Consider the following 21,129-nt stretch of genomic DNA (forward strand, 5'->3'; position numbering starts at 1 on the left):
CTTGTGAACATGAGGCTGCTCCTATCTGTCTGTAGAGGGCCTCATCTGCTCAGTCTTCCTGGTCGGGTGGTCTCCAGCAGACCCCCACTATAACGTCTCCTGCGCCTGCTCCCTCTTTAATCCTGATCTATAAGCTTTCAGTCAGCTCCTCATCCATTTATCCAGTTCAGGAAGATACGTTTCCCAACACACAATTCTTTTCTTTAACGTCACCGTAATGTTCTTGTGGCAAATAAAAGGTTGAAGTGTCACAGAATATATCAGAAATATTTTCAGAAGATGTTAAGTAGTGCTGAACAATGAAGATGTGCATATTAGTCTAATGCTTCACAGTGGTATTTTCGAAGTGAGTACTGAATAAGGATCTTTTTTTTTTTTTTTTTCCCCCAGCAAAATTAAACACGTCATCTCCCTTGTGCTTTAGGATGAAATACACCTGCAACAGCCTTCACCTAATTTTATAGAGATGCCATAGCACAGAGAGCTCCATTCCCAGGAGGAAAGCAAATCCCATCGATGTTTTAGGGAGAGAAAAATAGGTTTGTCAAGGGAAGCATAACAATAAAAGACAGAACAAGCAGAGTCACAGCAGATGCTTGACACAGTCACCCTGCCCATGCCCACCTTCCTCACTGCAGGGCTTCTTCACCAAAAACAAAATACATGTCTCCAAACACAGGAATCCCATAATTTAGACTATATAATAATGATCAAAAAGGTAACTATTTTAGTACTGGTAGTCATTATTCCACCTCTAGACCCCAGAAGATATTATGATATAAATAGATGGGGGAGTACTCAGAGAAGCAGCAGATGATTTGGGGGGGGGGCTGACATCTCACCCATCCATCCCCAACGTTGGCAGCTTCACCAGCGCAAAAGCTGCTACTCAACTTCTGTAGCGTAAGCGATCACAGATTACCGAAATAAAGGAGGAAAACAGATCCATTAAATCAAGTGGACTGCCAAAACCCCAACCGTTCATCAACTCTCACGACAGTACAGTTATCAATATACCACCTATGTCAAGCACAACATTTTTAACTCCTAATGGCTGGGATAAAAGAACGGCTACAGGGGTGCTGCCTTGCCTCCCTCTATGGACACCATCAAGGGAGAATAGCACCCACTGAAGCATAGTCCTTCAAGGAATCCCAGCTTTTTGAGTAAGAAAAAAGCCATGTGTTATTTTAAATAGAGTCAAGTACACTCATTGTACTCCCAGGTCCAGTTAATTTGACAGATACAGTACTAAACCAAAAATCCTGCAAGGTCTTTACTGAAAAGGTCAGTACATTATGCAACCAGGTTTTATGGACAGCAAAGAAATACCCTCCATTTACAAAAACTGTATCTTTATATAATTTATCATCATGCATCCATCCCTTTTATTTACAGAGGAAGAACACACTTTTGGGCACATGAGTTAATATTGAAAACTGGCTTCTAAGAAAGTTGCATGCCTTGAAAATTTTTATCCTCAATCTGTACATGGTAAATCGTGGGAGGTTTTTATATACAGAGAAATATCTGGCACTAAAGAAAAAGAAAATTGCTCCCATTTGAAGTCTGATTTCATTCCCTCCCTGAATAAAATTATTTTGTTGCTCAAGTTGCATGCCTGGACTCTTCAACTTTCTAAATAAGTAAGCACTGAGTCCTATAGGAAATGTATTACTAGTCAGGAAAAGTAGCACCAATTCCTTCTAATCAAAGCTCTTCCTACTGTTCAGCCTCTTCTTGAAACAACGCATCCCTTCTGCTCCTAAATTATAATTGCATTTCAAACACTTGCTTCATCACAATATCCTATTTGGAAATGTAAAACAGTTACCATATTCCATAACAGCACATATTGAGTAAATATTTAAATGATCAGTGCCCCAGTTCTAAGTGCCAGCTTTCAAGTCACGTCTACTAATAATCTCTTTGAACATAGTATTAATGCAGGCTTGAACACCGTACCTATGCAGGGGTTTTGGAAAATGAAGCAACGATTTCACAGTTTTTTTACGCTTCCTCCTCCCACCTCGTATGTCTGATATTACTTGGTAGTCTGTAAAACTGTGTTGTCTCCCTGCATTTTCCTGTAGTTTTCTATCCAGAATCCTTGCGATCCTTCCAGACCATTTTCCTCTGTTGTGAAAACCACACCTCCATCCATCCGTAGCTCGGGATGGATTTTAAATAAGAGCTTTTGCACTTGTACCTAATTTGACAGATGTGACATGACTGGTCAATTATGTGAGTGCAAAGAGCCTATTTTCATACATTTATTAAAAACATTAATGTTTTTGTTTCTGTATGCCTGTATAAAGCCTAGCAGAATACTGCAATTAAGCAAAATTTCAATAATTTAAAAACCAGTTTTACTTTGGTTTTGGGTTACTTGTCAGTAGGAATAACTCTCAGGCAACTGAAGCCTGTACTACATTTTAAGGTTCACAGTTACACAAAACTTGCTTCAGTTCATAACCACTTCAGTGTTTGCATACTATTGACGGATAGCCACATACAGAGCTGAAGTTAATTCTGAAAGCGCAGTATAGATCTGACAGGTACTGCTATGACAACCATGGAGCAGAAGAACCTACATTTCCCTGGAAGTTCCAAAAATAAACACCTACAAGCCACTCCGGCAACACTAAAAAGGTACATGTTTACCAGACGTAATGCCCTGATTTTTCTTCTCCTTCGCAAGATTTTTTTTTGGTTTTCACACAGGAAAACCATTACGGTTCTGGACTGGGTATTCAGGAGGAAACGCATCTCCACCCATCTGCAAAGCCAATGCAGCACTCGTGGGGAGCAGGTAACACCTTCCAGATTCCCTCTGCAAGGCAAGATATATTTCCTCTGGAAAAAAATACGTAAGCACAAGAAACCTCATTCTCACAGAGAAGCAGCTCGTCCCTTTTCCTCCAACTTCAAAAGGCAACACAAGTAGGTATTTTATGTAAATGTGGACATTAGACACAAAAAATAGAACAGAAAACATCAAATTCATTTTTCATAGGCAGCTCAACTTCCACTGGAACAGCTGCAGATGAAAGTAGTAGCTACAAATTAATATATCATAAGGTCTACCAAAGGAACTGATTGTTTCAAATGCCAAAACTAAGACCAAAGACTAAATTATTTTCATTTAAAAAAACATAGAGAGGAACTGTTTTCATGTCCTGAGTTATGTGTTTAAGAGGAACGTAAGTTTAGCTTGCCAGCTTACGACAAAAGTTAAAAACAATTTCTAAAACATTTCTGAATCATTTCTAAACATGATTTAGGAGGGAAAAATGTAAACAATACAAAATCCCTGCCTTTTTTTAAACTGCTTTTACAGTTAAAACTCCTCGAGTGTATTTTCCTGCAGGAGACGCCTGGAATGAAGAACCTGCTTCCAAAGCGCTCATCCTGAAACACAGGGAAATCTCCTGACTCCTTGCAACTATTAAATACAGCCACTGGAGTTTATCAGAGACACCCGCGTGACAGAAATACCACAGTGGCTGAAGATCAGGCCTAAATTTCATTATCAAGCATCTGGTGGATTGCTACAAAGGGGCTGTCACAGTAGCTGTCAACACAGTTGATAAAAACACTTCCTTTTAATCCAGTAATCTCATGCCTTTACCTTAATAGGAATAACTCTTCCTGAAAATGTGAACGCATAGAAACCTTACAACGGATGTAACTTAAAGGTGCCCAAGTATCTTAAACAGAATTACTAGCAACTTCCAACAGCAATATTTAAAACGACAAGTAGCATTTTCTTTTCAAGTTGTCTTAGCTCATCCTTATTTTTAGGCGCCGTGATCACGAATACATTTAGTAACCACTTGCCAGGAGTTTACCAGGCTTAAAAATTCCTGTGGAAAAAAGAAAGCCCGACAGATGAACAGCTCCATAAATTGAAACTCGACATAATCCCAACGTAGCCCAGCACGGAGGAACGGCACTGACTGGCACTGGCACCCGCCGAAGCGCCGGGCAGGCCGGGGTGAAGCCGCTGAAGGTCGGAGTTACCGAGCCGGTGCCGCAGACACGCCGCTACCTCCTGCCACCGCGAAGCTCACCTCCCAGTCCCAGCCCAGCAACCACCACCCAGTGCAGAGAGACGGGGCCCAAAACCACTCTGGAGATCTTCAGCCTAGTCCCCCTTTCCCTAGATTATAACCGCCAGCTCAGCAGATGCTCATCAAACCGTTTTTAAATACCTCTGCTGCTGGCGACTTCACAACACCCCGAGCAGTCCACCACAGTGCTCACTGCTGGAGTATTTCCCCCAGCCTGGAACTTGAATGTTTCTTGCTACAGTTTGTGACTAATATTTCTTATGCAATTCAATGTGGCTATGCAAAGGATACTCCCATCTGCTCTGCTGCAAAATTTTATGTATCCGAAGACCGTATCTTCCATTTCTGCCTGTCTCCTTTGGATTTACCCAAAAGCAATGGCCGTTTCAAGACAATACATGGACGGACTTAATTATTAAATACTATTTCGACATTCTTTTAAATCAACCATCCGTAAAAGTACTGTGCAGGCAGGTATTGGCCTTTCAGATATTCTGCTTTTTGGTTCAAGCACAGTCTCTTACTGTTCTCCTATAAGTAGCTGTTTCAAACATATGTGCTACGGCCTATTATTCATCTCTGTCACGCTGTCATCAATGGTTTCTTTCCATCTCTGTCGCTTGGATTTTGTTGTTTACTGTAAAACAGCAGCTGATTTGGACCAAAATTTGACAGTGAAAGGAAAAGTCATGGCATCAGTTTGAATTTTCGTTTTTTTTTACCCCCTCCGACAACTTAAGCTGCACAGCATCTGATGAACCTACGCTGCGACTACCGGGTCTTGCCACGCCTGATGAGCAGTCAGCAAAGCAATGCTGCCTTGAACAGGCTGGTGGCAAACCCAAGGATTGCATGCAATCAGTGACATTCAAAACCCTGGACTCTCAATTGACCCAAGTGCTTTGCTAAAACAACAGACTCTGGTTTTAATTAAATTAGAGAAGTCAGTAAACAGAGTATGAAGTGGCACATCTAAGAACAAAAAAGTAGCAATCATCTCATTAGATATGAAGATTTTTGTGTTCGTTTCAGCACGACAGGTGGTAACACAGCGTGGCTATCTGTGTTACTGAAACAAAGGCGTGCTGAGCATGGGAAGCAATCCTGTGCATGGCACAGCGCACTGCGGGGATAGGAAAGAGATAGTACGCTGAAGTTTTGATGCACTGTACCAAAAACTTGAGTGCAAAGTATACAGAACAAGCTTAATTCCTGTGTCTATTAACGAATGTGCATGTATTTATGCATACAGGAATCCTACTAGTAAAATAAAGTTCAAAGAAGTGCAGTAGTAAATTTTAACTAAACACTTATTTGCAAATATTCCTTGTAATATGCTCGTACACACACCTTTCTCTGTTTCCCCTCTTCCCCCGTAGCTACAACTCTATCTCAGCCAGAATATTTTAATCCACTGTTAACTACCTACCTGGAAGCAAATCATCACATGGAGAGGAGCTGCCTGGGCTGTCTCTGCCATGAAGGTGAAGAGGTACCTTCGAAGGGACTGGCCCCTCTGCTGCACGCAGAGGGGGCTTAGAGGTCTAACTGCCAGCTCGGTGGGTTTCTTTCCCCTTTGTTTCACACTACCAGATGTATTTCATGTAGAGAAACGAACTCACAAACATTCCAGATACAGTTAAAAATTAGCTCACTTAATTTGGCTTATGGCACAGAAATACTCAATCTGTAGAAAGATGTGCTTTGCCAGAGTGACACAAAATGGAATGCTCCCAGTTATTTCTACTGAGAGGATGCGGTAGCTTTAAAAGACAGAAATTGTTATTAAATTTTTCCTGGTTTTCTTCAATAAAAGTTTATAGCGGTGAAAATAAATGGACCAGATGGACAAAAAGGTATTTTACAATGCAGCTCCCTGTTTTTGGAAACCACATTAACTTCAACGGGAAAAATGAAAAGCACTCAAATCAATTCAGAAGCATTCACAAATGAGCTGGAGTAATGAAAATGAACTTGTAAATTAGAGATGAACAATCCCCTTTAGCACTTCTGCAGATATTTATCAACACCAGAAAGACATGAAAACTGGTTTTGTTTTTAACTTTAAATACTATTCAGATATTCTATCGGTACTGACGTTATTCAGTAAGAATCAAAGATCTTATCAACACATCCTGTTTCTGTTTCTTCAGGACGTAAATGTTCAGTGTGGGAAAAAGGCAAGACTATTTTTAAGGATCAGAAAATCAAAGCCTCTACCTGCGGATCTCTGCATTACACTTTGTATTACTCTACATTTTCAGAGTGAAGGAGGATCCTTTGGTGCTTTAAAGAAAAAATGGTGGTGAGGGAAAGACTCTTTCTATACTTCTGCCCTTTCATTTTTAGGGCCATAATTCCTCAGTTTAAAAAAAAAGAACGAGGCCAAATCCCCACACAAATGCACACTGAGAGGTCATTTGGGAGTATTGTGAAGGTAACATAAGGAATACTCATCATCTTTACATCAGGGAGAAGAGTCATCGCAATATTGTTCACACCACAGTAATTGCTGTGTGACTGTTTAACTGACATTAATATTGTCCACACACAGCCCTTCCCAATCACGTCTCAAACTCTTGAATGATTCTGCAAAGCACAGAGGTGCTCCCCTGTTTGAAAGGATGCCAGGTAATGTACGCTGTGGGGTTTTCCAAAGCACCTGCAACATGACTCTCGAGACAGTTGGAGTTCTTGAACCAAAACCACTTTCAAAAGTAAAAAAAAAAATTAAAAAAAAAAAAAAAAAAAAAAAAAAAAAAGGAACCTGAGGGGCTAGGGGCTTCTGATGTTCCTCATCAGCTAATCTCAAATGGCTCTTCATTTAAAACAGCAGGTGCTTTGCAAGCTGCAGCCACACAGAAGTGTGCATCCACAGCCAAGGGGTATAACTCAAAAGATGGCCGAATCTCCTAACTCGTATTTATTAAGAAAGGATTTTATTTGGCAGTTAAGGAGACTTCAGAAGCCAAGATTAAAGTTACGGTGTATTTTTATAACGAGAGTAAGAACTATGGTTCAGGATTTTATATAAGTAAACACTGACAACTTTATAGCAAGGCAGCTACCAGTAAACACAGAAGAGATTTCTCCAGGCAAATAGTAAATAAACTGTTTTTTCCTTATACTTTCATCACCGTACAGATAAAAGCATTTAACACACTTAATAAATGTCACAAACATAAAATATTGCACAAAAGAATGCTAAATAATGACAAAGCTGTAATTATGAGCAAAAACCATGAGGATTAGAAACATTTGCAGCCCGTCTCTTCATTACCAGGCTGATGGAATCTCAGATTAAAATTCCCTTTTATTTCTTCCTTGGTAATACCACTGAAAATATTCCAGAACATACAACTCCATGTCAACATATGATAACCACTAGTTTTTGAGGTCATATGCAAAACATAATTTATCCACACAGGAATAAATTTTATGTATAGACCCCTACTCCAAAAATTCAGTTCTCAGAGTGACGCCACCCTTAATCTGTGGTGGACTCCAAGAGCCCCAAAACAGGCCACTAAAACACTGCCCTGCAATCTCCAAAGACAATTTTTAAATAATTACTTGCATCACAGAAGGAAAAAAAAAAAAAAAAAAAAAAAAGAAAAAAACACCCTAGCTGCCGCATTGTGTTTTACTGTTTCCAAGCAACACTGTTGTTTCAGATCAAACATGAAACAGCCATCTCAGAAAGCTACAGTGCTTTTCCCTCTATACTCACTTATTCTGCATCATGTTCATTATAACCCAGTCGAAGGGATAGACGTTCTTCCCAATGAGATTCTTGAACATGATGAATGTTTCCATCAGAAAATCCTAAAAGATGAGAAAATATTTGGAAAAGATCACCCTTCTAGACCAAAAAAATACAAGTGATAGTGTCAGTTATTAATGATTAGATTCAAAAGGTGCATTACTGTTCTGCTTCATAAAAAAGCCATTACTCATATATAGCATACATAAATTCTACTAAGGCATGTTTATATATTATGTACATAAATCCTACAATAATTCTATTTAAACTTTTCAGAAACGATAGCAATAGTAATCCTACATCGCAAACAACCCACGGTGTGATTACTCAGGTGCAAGCACTGGTTTGCCAGTTATCCAAAGGCAGTTTCTGCTGAAAAAAATTAATTTCTTTTCTATATCACAAAGTCGTACAGTCCCCCTCTTGTGCAGCTGGTATTGCAGCATACACATTGCGACACATGCCTGGTGTGCACTGAAAAGTTGTTAAAGCATACTGGTACACAGAAAGAGAAAAAACCTAAGACATTAATTTTAATCTTAAAATTATGCTAAAAATACTCCCTGGATTCAGTTGATGAGTTTTCTCTCCCCTTGCGAATACCCTCCTGAAATTTTCTCTTGCCTGAAATCAAGATTATCTGTTTATTAAAAAAAAAAATAAATATATGCTCTAGCTCCAAACTGCATTCAGGTAAGCGTGGTGGTGCACATTATCCCGACCTGGGGTAGACGACAGCAACTCTTTGGCCATCCTGAAAATAGGAGAGACTCTCTCCCCCAGAGGGAGTAGCAGTAATTGCTTCTGCAAGTGAAAACCTGACCCAGAACAAAGTTAATTTAGTAGCATAAACCAATTTATTTCTACACAGATATAAACACACATCTCTTTGGAACAGAAACCTCGTGCACTTTACAATGTAAATCATCTTCTACAATTTGGGAATCTATAATCGCTATCTAACAATTTGAGTAATATCAAATGCTTGGAGAAAGATAAAGGGGGGGAAAAAGAACTTAATGCAAAAAGTCCTTGATCCACTTCATGCAGAGATAAAAATGAACTTTTATTCCAAGGTTAGAATATTTTCCCTTTGCTACAGCTTCTCAGTAATGGTATTTATCTCGTCTATCTTTAAAATGTCAAATGCCTACAAAAAAACCCCCAGAATGTTACATTCACTGGACTTCTAACTAAGACTGGTTTTTATGTAACCTTTTCAGTGAGAAACAAATATGAAGTTACTGCTCTCATAAGTATTTCTTCATGTATGGGAGCCAGCCTCTTTATTGCATTTTATCTTTGGATTCGTTGTTCTGTTAAGATGTTTTTCCTGCCTCAGAAATTCACAGTCAGTGGGGAAGCAGGGAGCCGCAGAGATCCTGAGGACACAACATCGAGATCAGGAAGCAACGTGAATTTCCAGGCTCCTCAGCTCCGCCGTGTGCACGGCACAAGGGATGCTCTGGGACACTCTGCATCCCAGCAACTGGTACCCAAGGAGATGCCCAGGCCAAAGAGGGCCAACGAGCATCAGCAGCCGCAAAAGATTCATTTAAACCAAATAAATGCATAATACTAGTAAAAGAACTCCTGTTATTTCACCAAAATCACTCCCAGCAACACAACATCAGTAAAGATGTTTTGACATTAACAGGATTGAGATAAAATTTGGAACTGCTCGTGGTTAATGAGATGTTGCTGTTGCGTAAGGCAAAATTCATCCCAGACACACACTCCACTAGCTCAGTAAAATGTGTCTTCATTTAAGAAATCAAGCTGCATACTTTACTGCTCATTTTTCATGTATTTTGGTGAAAGAGTTACATAATTCCTAATAATCATGCTGCTTATTTTCCTGCCCAAGCACTGCGCAGTGCTTCATTTGAGCGCGTGGTTTTTTTCAGCTGCAGGTATCGGGTGATTTTCTTACTGACGCTGCTCCACAGCTAACTGAAACGTTTAGTGGAATTAGTGTTTCGATAACTGAAATGGTAGTGGAAGCAGCACCATGGGAAGGGTCATCACCCACCCAAGAGGGTAGATTTGAGCTCACTGTGCTTTTTGTCCCCTTAATATTTTATGAATACAGATGCATACTTTCCTGATTTCTTGTAGCAAACTCTACCTTACAGTTTATTTGTCACCGGTCTCAGCTGTTGAGCCTCTGCACTCTGCTGATCAAGCTGCACATGATGGTGGATGAATGTTCATACACTTTGTGGATGATTCGCGTTCGTTACTGACCCTGGAGGCTGTGCCGTGTATGATTTGACCTGCCTTGCCAATTCAGCTCTGCATTTTAATCTACTGATATTTACATTTTAATAAACCTCCTTTCACACAGGTACTTTAAATAATGCTCTATAAGAACTAAGCTAATTATTGATCAAATAAAAAGCTTATGATGCTTACCTGTATTTCATGTATTCATAATTTTGCTCTCTCTTGTCCATTTTATCTTTCTTACAGAAAAGCAAATGGGTTATATGAATTAACCTCATATTATGAGCAAAACCCAGAGTTTTTTTGGGGGTTTGGGGGTGGAGAGGGAAGCTATCAGTTCACAATGTGCTGCTGTAGATACAAGACTGGTCTTATTTCAGCATATCTAGAAGCAGAACAAATTGTTCTGAACATTAAGGAATGATAAAAAACTGTACTAAAGGAGCAAGGGCTACAACTCCTGATCCCTCTCCAACTACAAATACAAATCCTATTTAATATCCCAATGAAACAAAATTCACAATAGATAGGACCCCTTCAAAATTCCCATCCAATTACAGAAAGAAAGTAGAGTAAGCTCAGCCCCATAACTGGCTAGACAGTGGCTGAGGAGGGTCAGACAATTCCATCTGCCCCAGGCTGCCGAGTATCACATCCCGATACACCTGCATCACTATTCCTATTTTTCATGACCTGGATTTCAAAGAGGTTTTCCAATAAATTCTCAAGCTTAATAAAAATAACTAGCTAAAAGGTGTAGGAACTTGATATGAAAAAACTTTAGGCCAAGTTGATGAAAACTTCGGCTTTGCTGAGTCCTGTCTTATAGACACTTCAAATACACTCAGCTACAGCTTTTCAGGACAACAGTTTAACCTCCACTGAGCTCCACCGATGAAGCTGTCTGTGGAAAGTCCACTCTCCACCACTGTGGATGGCCCTGGGTGGGCTGCCTCGGTGGGGTTCCACCACCACGGGGCATCCCCTGTGACTCTCCACGCCACATCCCGCACAGAAGAGTCTGCTAAGCCATACGATCACCCGCTCACATCAATGGTTGGGCAAAGTGTGTTGTAAAAGGATGCACAACACTCACCAACGCACATACTCACATAAAAACCAAAGTCTAGGAGTGCAAAATATCAAAGAGGAAGAAGAAAATGGGGGTGCAGAAACTCTCACCTAAAACAGCCTCTGGAGTTTGTCTTTCTACATACCTCATTGACTCCGGGATGTTGTCTTGAATGTCGTTAGGGAGGAATGCTTCTGAGATACTCCACATGGCAAAACATTAACTTACATCTTTATGTCAAATAATACCACATATGTCTCTGCTGAATATAGATTGTACCAAGTAAAAAGGAGAGAGAGAGATCAGTTAGTCCCAGAAATAACTTCACTGATCTCAGATGATGTTTCATCTCAGGATGATAGTAGGATGACAGTAAGAAATTCCTCTTTGAACAGAAATAACTTAATGAACCTAAACAATATATTCTGCAGAGAGACTGGTTTTATTGCATTCCACCTCATTTTTTCTAAGATTTTTGAGGCCAAAGAAGACCATTATAATAACCTAAAACTGACACCTACATAACACAGGTCATAAAGTTTCCTCTAGCAGTTCCAACACAGGGCTTATAACTTCTGATTGAGCAAGAGCACATGCTGAAGAAAGATTTAAGGGTCTCCAATGGTGAAGAAGCAACCACAGCTTCACTTAAGTTCTCCCTTTTTCTTCTAAGTTTTTTTCAAGAAAAACCTATTCACGTCTGTTTGAATTAGCCTAGTTTCAGTTCTAAATCACTGCTTCTTTATGCCTTTGCGATTAAACTGAAAACGCTGTAATAGGAGATGCAGTTATCACCTCCATATGTAGAGAAACCAGGTTTAAATGAAAACACTTCTGGATTTAAGCTCTAATGGGTGAGCCTGCGGCACTGGCACTGGCTCAAGAAATCATCTGACTAAAAAGAAATGGAAGAAACATAAAAAGTTAAACAAAGAAGGAGAGAATTATTTTTTTTTTTTCCATCCAAACCATACAGTACCAAGGACTATACCCATACAGTACACATCAGTAGCATCCCACCACTGAAGACATAAGAAAACAAAGGCTCTGAGAGAGGAAGATGGGCAAACTTCAACCATAGCACCCATAAAGGTAAAGGAGGCAATGCTCCTGGGAGAGCTTCATGGGGCTTCAATTCTGATGGTGAAACACAAAATCGTGAACAAGATGTGGGTTTTAAATTAACAATGACATCTCATCTATGAACAAGTACTTATGAGAACAGTAACTCCTCGCTTTGGTTCTCACTGAAAAGGTTACGTAAGCTTTGCTCTTAAACGGAGAAACTGGGTTGTATCTTCATCCTTTTATCCTAAATGATGGCTCAATCAGTTTTGTTTATGTTAAAAAAAAAAAAAAAAAATTAGTCTACTAACTGTAGTTGCCTTTTATCACGGGATTAACTATATTCTGCCATTGTACCTCCACACCTTCATTTATATTATTTATACTTTAAAGTCAGTTTCAAGTTGCATCTTCTACCATTAACATATGACCCCTTCAATGTTTTGTTGCCATCAACATACATTATCATTTAATCAACAACAATATCAAAACATTTCAAAGGTACATTTTAATTAAAGATATAAAAGGTATTACAGCAACTGACCAGGTTTGGATTAGCAAATCTGCTAACACCAACAACTGTCAAGTGGCATAACAGTGGACAACAAGTGGTCAAATAGTACATGTGCTGATGGAAAATACGATTTTAACAGTACTGAACAATTTCTGCTACACAACCCAAAAACACGCAGAAAGGGACAAACATACAGCGTCAAGACAAAAGAAATAAGTGATTCTTCATATATCCCAGTGCCCTGCATGCACATAAATCAAACCCTTAAAACAAGCGATTATAAATAGACTGCTTGCCAAATTTCAAATATATAATTACTCCCTTGTTTTCACCAAGGAAGATCTGACCTGTGGAAGCACCTTTCAGAAAATTTAAACCAAAAAAAGCGAGACTTTAAAATAAACACTTTTATTACCATTAGAGTAATCACAGATTTCCTAACCTGCATTTTCCTCAACATTTTTTCATTGCATATTTTAAGAGCAAATCGCTTTTACCTTTTTCCATGCAAAACCCTGTAACCAGTTTGCCTGTTTTCAGAGCCAAATGGTTTGAACCACTTCAAAAATTACAGAAATATTTGGCTTGATTCACCATAACATTCATGTCTTTTCTGTATGATAAAACCAATCTTTTCACTCCACTAGCTGCATTTAGCTTGAGAATGTTTTGTCATTAGTGGAAAACCAAGTGCCTATCCATGTAAGTGCTCAGAGATCCTGAAGCAGACCAACTGGGAAGCAACCCCTCCTTTCAATATAGTGATGCCCATGTGCAGCTCTTTGCAGTTGGACTTTGTCTTCACCCCCTTGAGTCATCACTTTTGTAATGCCAGATCAGGTACAAATTGAGCACCACAGGATCTAGCACCTTATCTGAAAACTGGCAAGGGTCAAAGAGTTCAAATCTTGCAGAACGCAAGCAGTAATAAGAAGAACAAAAATTAAAGCCATAAAGGCAAACTGAAAAATCCAACCAAAATGAAATTACACAGAGGAAAGACTCTGGATGTTGTTACGTTGGGTTTGGAAGGAAGAAGGGAACCGAAACGAAGGTCACCCTGAAGATCAAAACACAGGCAAAAGCTGCCTAAAGCACCCAACAGAATCCCCAGCACCAGAGTGGGGAACGTGAGAGAGCTGATCAGGCTTCAGGTCATCCACTAATTGATGGATCTCAGCCAACAAGTTTGGTAGCTACTTTGCAGCATGCACTTGCCATATGGCAATGATAGTTTCAGGTCATTAAAGAGTTATCGCCTTAGCTATAAACTCTCTTCTATTATGCTCTAATTAAGTTGTGTTGTTGGCTTATTTAGGCTACCAAACGACTCTGAGAAGACAAATTTCAATTATTATTGCTTATTTAACAACTAAGGGCATCTTTAAGGTTAAAATGTTTTGTATAAAATTTAAAGTGAGCAGATCTGTAAGTAAAAGCTATTTAAACAAAGAAATCAGGACATCTGGAAGATTTAACGCTGAAAGTTCCCCTCCTCGAGAAAGTGTTTCTTTTATTCCTTCCCTCTTTAACGAAACAGATTTTTAGTAATGGCTCAGCACTACTATTTCCTAATGCCTTCTTTTAATTGCCTTAAAGCCACTGTCTCAGTGCTTGCTTTTTAAAATATTCAACAGCTCCAGAGACGAGCTGTTCCCATGTGTGGCAGGAAGGTTATTTTTTTTTCCTTTGCAAGTTCAGAAAGCTTAAGTCATAGCTCTTTATTCCTTATTTTTATATTAAATCTGTAACGTCAAACACATTTTGTTTACATTTCACAAGTGTGTTTAACAAATAGGAACAGAAAAAAAAACCAAAACGAATACAAGCTCAACTGTCTTATGAACAGATAAAACATGTCAAACTTACCACAACATCTGACCGCATCTTTCCAAAAGTCTTGATTAAATGAGCATAGTGATAGTCCTCCATTTGCCTCAAAATGGCAGTCATGCATGCAACAAAACTCCCCTATCAAAACCAAAAGTACAAATAAATCAATTATTTAAGATAGGTCAATGTAATACTTGCTGTCAAAGCATAATATTGCTAAGGAGCACCGTGTAATACAGTGGATATAATGCTATCTTTTAAATTCATTAACAGGCGTGCAAAATTCTGTCAAGAAAACAAAAAACACCTTGAAAAGTTTCTATTTACAATTTCATGGTTCTATCACCATCTTCACTGAAGATTCTGCAACATATTCTTCATATAAAAATCACTCAGGTATTAAAGGCTTTGGAAGGTAATAAACACCACTCCTAAAAATATCACACAATATCAGGATTTGCATTTGGGAGGTCGATCCTCTGCTCAAGGAAGAAATCTCTTAAAAATCATTATATTGAGCACCACAGTTAAACCTCAAGTTTTAATTTCATTGACTGGTATTTTCAGGTCTTGTGATGCTTAAAAGAAACAAAACAAAACAAAATCCAGTAGCATCCATATCTCTCTCAAACCATGGAAAAAGTAAAAAGTGCCAAGAAAAAGTTTAATCTTTCCTTCTGGCATGGGAAATTATCATAGTAACAACTGAAACCCACTTCCATGGCTACTAGATGTTCTGATCCCATCAAGGACTTCTCTGCTTGTCCATCCTCTTTCTCTGATTATCTGCTAAAAACCCTTCGACCTATTACCGTAATTGTGTCCACACCTTTTCTGCTCTTAAATGAAGAAAAAAATGCTGGAAGAAACCAGCAGAACTACTCATAAAATAAATGACTCTATATGCGGTTTGATAAAATTGTAAATTCCCCTTTCTGAGCCGTTTTCAAGGTTATTCTATACCAGGCACAGCCTGACAGAGCACTCGGGAATTTTCTCTTCTTCCTAAGCATAGTGCAGTGCTGTTATTGTTACCTTTAAGATCTGCATTACTTTCAATTTAAAATATTTATTTCTACATCAGTCCAAGTAATTGAGATCAAACACAAAATGACACCAGGTTCTCTGTTTGTGCTATGTGCCCTCTTATTTACAGTCTAATCTCCCAATCTCCACCAGATAAGCACTCCTTGAATTTGCTTTTCTCCTATGTAATAGAGTTTAGATCTAAACTCCCACACAACTGATTTTGTCCATGAGAGAGCATTATTTTTTCTACATGATGCAAAGGTACCTGATGGGAGTTCTCAGGCATATGCAAATGGCATAAATATGAACAGGAAAGGCCATCGAGCTGCTGCTCCATGACATCAAAAGAACTTTATAACAAACTGTGACAAGAATAGAAGCTGTGGCTGTACAAAGATAATGTTTACTACTGTGAAATGTAAATAAGATGGGATCATCTCAAAAATCTCAAAATGTTAATTGTCAAAACACAGTATAACAAGCACTCTACATAACAGACACTGTAAAAGGGCTTATGCCTGCAAGAAAATATTCAGTAGCTCATATTCAGTCCTAGTTCTCCTAATGATGTCATCAATCAAAGTGATGTTTCACTGCTAGTCAGAATTATAAATTTTTTAAATTGGCTGCTTAAGACTAGGCTGCAGATGTAATTCAGTCCATCACTTCATGTAAGGTTCTGTAGATGGTACATAAATGCTCAGGAGAGCTGCAGACAAACTTTGTTTTGCTTATGGTACCTTTTTATAGACGCTTACACACTTAAATAATCTTTGCAAACACATAAACATATCTTTACCTTCCTTGACACAAACACATCAACCCCACATTTGCAAACCCAGCCTTCTCCAGGTAATCCAGCAGCCAACATACAGCCTCTGATTCCTTCTAACAAAGTAGTTTTTATAACTGACTAATAGCTTTGGTCGTATTTCTGTGTTTATCTACCCGTTTGGTGAGTAATTTAAGTTAATATACACGGCGGCAACAGTCAAAAGATTAATTTCACACCTGAGGAAATTATCACGGCAGCGCCGTATGTGAAAAAATGAATGTGGAGCAACTGGTATACTTCCAAATGCATCCTTATATTCATTTTTAGATCTAGGAGCAGCTAGAGGTGGGGATGAACTTGATTGCCATCTCCTGTGAGTCTACTGGTGACCCTTCTCCTCTCCTCTGGCTGCTGGCCGGGGTGGCTGCTTGTCCCCGAGCCCGCTCTTCCCCCTCCAACACCCCCCAGCTCCTGCCAAGGCAGCCCAGCCCTCCCCTGGAGCAGCACCCTAATTCTGGGGGGAGCCGCCGTGACTGTCCCCCTAAACCACGGAAAATGATGAGTCCCTGAGGAGAGAGATAATTAGAGAAGAGTATCTTCTTAATTAGCATGGTGAGAATCGGAAGGGCCCCATGAAAGTTTAACGAGTGGTGGTTAAACGCTCTGCTTCCACCCGGAAGGGTAAAAAGGAAAATAGGGAGGTTTGTTCAAAACCTGGAACGGTTGCTGGAGAAAAAAAGTAAATACAGAAAAATAAACCAGCTTAGCAAATACAAATGGAACGTGAACATGAGGGGATTCTGTAGCGCATTCAAGTTTTAGTTAAAGAAAATCACAGAAACTTGCTAAATGTTCTCACGTCAGCTTATGGTGAGCCGCACAAGTGGTGCTGAGCAGAATGGGGCAGGGCCCTTGACTAGTTAATCAACATTTTTTCCTGTTTCCCTGCATAAAAAAAAAAAAAAAAAATGATTCATCTCATCTTAGTATAACCTTGGTAACAAAAAACCTTTCCTTCTTTGATATCATATTGCTCCTTTAAGCCTCTGTTGCATTACACACACAGACATCCCTGCTACAACATTCGTCTTCAGATCCCCACCTGCTAAACAGTGTTCAAAACCCTGCTGGTTAGGAAAATCTAGTTAATATTAGAAAAAAGTACACTACCAGCCATCTGCATACTTTTCATAATTTTCTTTGCACTTAGTGAGGTAACATTTGTAGCCAGCATACTCTTAATTACAATGTTAATAAAATTTTGTAATTATTTATGGGTAATATTTGTACTGTAGGTGTTTTTAATATAGTCTATTAACTGTTTAGCAATCGCTAACAACATGATTAAATTTTAATCTTAAGTTGATTTTTAATCTTTACTTGGATTCTGAGACCATTGTCATCTTTTGCAACATACCACTCCAAGCAATACATTGAAAAAAGGTATCTAATTCTCTCAAAAATCAATTTCAATTTTAACTGTAGGAGTAATTGCAAACCTACGTTTATATAGCAAGTACTGCAAGGGCAACACAGGGGGTTTGCCATTGCCCAGGGCAATTATTAGCTATTTATTCACTGAAATAGTGTCAAGGTCTATACCAAACGCATTTCACATCCTTCCTTACTTGCAAAGCTCAGAAATGAAGTAGTCACAGAGTGACTGAGATAATTACTCCACATCATACTAAAGAAGCGCATTTAATGCACATTGTAAGCAGTGTAATACAATTAATTTCTCTCCTGCCCAAAAGCAGAGGTGATGGATTCATTCTTTCTTTTCAAACCAGGTACCTTGAGGCACGTGGGAATTTAGCATTCCCAAAGTGAAATGATGGGACCTGAAAGCCTGTTGTAAGGGAAGCCAGATCCAGCTCCCATCCTGGAGGACTAATAATTCAGCTCCATTAAAAGAAAAGAAAAAAAACAAACAAACCAACCAACCAACCAAACCACCAAAGCAGCTGATTCTGCTTTGGAAACAATGCATCATTATTCAGAAAATAGGTTTTGTATTAAAAGCAAGTGACCACGCAACTCCAAACTTTAAAGTTCCTTCTAATTCCTGTAGAATACAGTTCTGAAGGAAAAGTTGAAGAGGCACATGAATGCTTGGAATGTACTTATTTTCTTAAATTATCTTTACAATAAAATAATAAATGTTCAAATGGCCCTTTAACAGATCCGGGAAGGGAAATTTTAATATCAAATAGTCCCCACAAGTAATACTAACACTGAAAAATTTCAGAATAAGAAGAGAATTCCCTGCAGGAGAGACAACGCAAGCCATTTCTTTTCTCCCTCAAGGGTAAAACATCATATTTTAAACAGTCCTGTCCATTTTCTTCCAGGGAAATCTCTGCACTGGAAATATTAAGCTCCTTATGTCTACCGAGAAAAACTAAGAGAAATCAAAACTACACTAAGTTAAGGGATATTTCAGTATAATGTCCCTATTACCACGATCAGGAACAGATGATAAAGCATAAGTTGCATTTATTTTTCATTAACATTTTCCTTACGTGGCCTTGAAAGACTACACAGCTAAACAAATAAATGGATAAATAATGAAAAAAAAAAAAAAAAAAACAAAAAACAAAACAACCCAGCAACAAAACCACTCAAAAGCATTAGAATGAACTTCTCACTACATTTTGGCTTTCACAACATTTTCATAGGATTTACTTTGTCAAAAAGGGTTTAAGTCCCTCACAATCACCAGACAATTTGCAAGGATATAAAACCGAAGTTTTCTGTTTGCTTACAACATGTATTCTCTATGTATTAGCAACAAATAAAGAAATAAAAATCAGTTCTTACAATTTCTAGAAGCCACGAATGAAATTATCACCACTTTTGGTCTCACAAGATAAAAATCCACCTTTAAAACGCCCCAAATTTCTAATTTTTGGTAACTGCTGTCAAGAGTACTGGCTGCCACTGAGGTCGCAGCAGGAGGAGCTACCTCGTTACTAAATGTGAAACACGACATGTCTGCGAAGAAGTTTGCTCGCTTCAGCAAAATATTATGAAGGATATTATGACGACGCAACATGGACACGGCAGAGGATCCCCCGGCATTTCTTGTTCTGAGGAATATTTCTGTTGTATGACACACAATGACCCCGCAGCGCGGAGCTCGCCGCTGGGCACCGGTCAGCGCGCACCAGCGCAGGTTCCCGGTCGCGTCACCGCGCAGGTCGGAGCTCAAGACCCAACGTCAAATACGCCAGAACCCGGCGCGGGGCTCGCTTCTGCCTGGAGGGACTTGGCTCCCCGGGGGGGCAGAACACCCCGTTTCTGCTGAGGGGCTTTTCCGGGTGCTGCGGAGAGCCCCGTGCCCGACCAGCCCTGCACCCCAGCAGCCCACGCCGCGCTTAAAACCGGGCAGACACAGATGCCTTAAGCTTCCAGCAGCAGCGTCTACCCCTGCTGTCATACGAGTGAGGAGAGGAAGGAAAAAACAAAGCAAAACACCCCTAAAGATACGCACCCATATATATATATGTATATAAATTTTTACATCTATTTCTCACAGTATTAAACCAAACGTTTCTTGTCCTGTAATAGAAAATCTGACAGTAAATTCACCAGCGCCTTTAGAGAGAAAGTTATTTCACAGGTACAGCAGCAGAATGTAAACAAGTGCAAAATGTTAACATTTATCACTTTTTTTCTTACTGAATATATGCTACTTTTGATTTCCTTAGGCCAAATCCTGCCTTCTTGAACACGAGTAAAATGGAAGGAATAAAACACAGGAGTCTTTTTCCTTTGCCAAACAGAGGTTAACATTTGCAATAATGTGAGTGATAAATGTTTGGGTTTTTCTCCTGCTGCCACAAACATTATTACTAAGTCATCTTTTTGCAAATCAAGACCCATTAAGGCATTTTCAGCAAACAAACTTTGCTGTCAGAGCTCTTGGACAAGACCTGCCATCTCCTTTACCCAACCTGATTTAAGCAGCTCTGCCTAGGCAGCAAAAACCTCATTTAGTTCCACCCGATCCAGTGCAGGTCCATTCAGAATGCAGAAGACTGATACAGAAGTTAGTAGTTTTTCTTCAAAGCATATTTTACAAGTTCAGATTTGATCTCCGACAGTTCAATCTCTATCAATCAATAGAAAACTTGTTTTAAAAGGAAATCTTTTACAGGACTTCAATGCTGATTACTACATCTTGACCGGCTGAACGCACTGGCCCCAAAATAGAAAATAATGTAAAAAGAGCTAATTTTCCTGAAAAGATCGTAAGGTGTAAGCAAATTTTCCACTTTCATAGGTGAGGTGTGGAAGAAGAGCATCTAGGTGTGAATAGCATTTAGGTGTAGGCTGTCTCAGGAACCGCTGGAGGCTTCTCCCCCAGCCTGCTGAAAGCTCCAGGGCTGGAACCAGTCTGGCTCAGGGCTTCACCCCACTGGGTCTTGAAACCTCCAAGAATGGAGGTCAACTGCAATGAAGAATCCAGCTCTGGTGTCTCGACAGCCTGGGGGGCTGCTGTTAGGTTCCCCCAGAGCCCCCCCGAAGGCAGAGCAGAACCATCAGAAGTCACAGGCTTCCAACTTTCTCCGTCTTGGTGACCTTCTCCTGCATCTTCGGGACACCAGGATCTGCCAACCCCTCTGTCACCACCTCACATGCTCACCCCTTCCCACGGCAGAGCAGTCCCCAACCTGTCTGCAGTTTCCCTTCGGTGCAAACTGCTGAATCCATAAGCTCTTACAAGCAACACAAACTAGGCATTTTAAATAAAAGAGAACATTTGAGAGAGGTCAG

General features: G+C 39.5%; 1 protein-coding gene across 5 annotated transcripts in view; it reads right to left on the minus strand.

Moving 5' to 3' along the window:
• Window positions 1-21,129, minus strand: part of DOCK1 (dedicator of cytokinesis 1) — a 316,081-nt gene that overhangs the window by 121,455 nt on the left and 173,497 nt on the right. For all 5 annotated transcript variants that reach the window (XM_042792609.1, XM_042792599.1, XM_042792597.1 and 2 more), the window contains exons 28-29: window positions 14,583-14,684; window positions 7,804-7,898 (exon numbers count right to left, since the gene is read on the minus strand). In XM_042792609.1, the coding sequence (XP_042648543.1) occupies window positions 7,804-7,898; window positions 14,583-14,684 (197 nt within the window). The remainder of the gene's footprint in view (window positions 1-7,803; window positions 7,899-14,582; window positions 14,685-21,129) is intronic.

The sequence above is a fragment of the Tyto alba genome, unplaced genomic scaffold (assembly GCF_018691265.1).
Source record: "Tyto alba isolate M040663 unplaced genomic scaffold, T.alba_DEE_v4.0 Super-Scaffold_1, whole genome shotgun sequence".
NCBI classification, from domain to species: domain Eukaryota; kingdom Metazoa; phylum Chordata; class Aves; order Strigiformes; family Tytonidae; genus Tyto; species Tyto alba.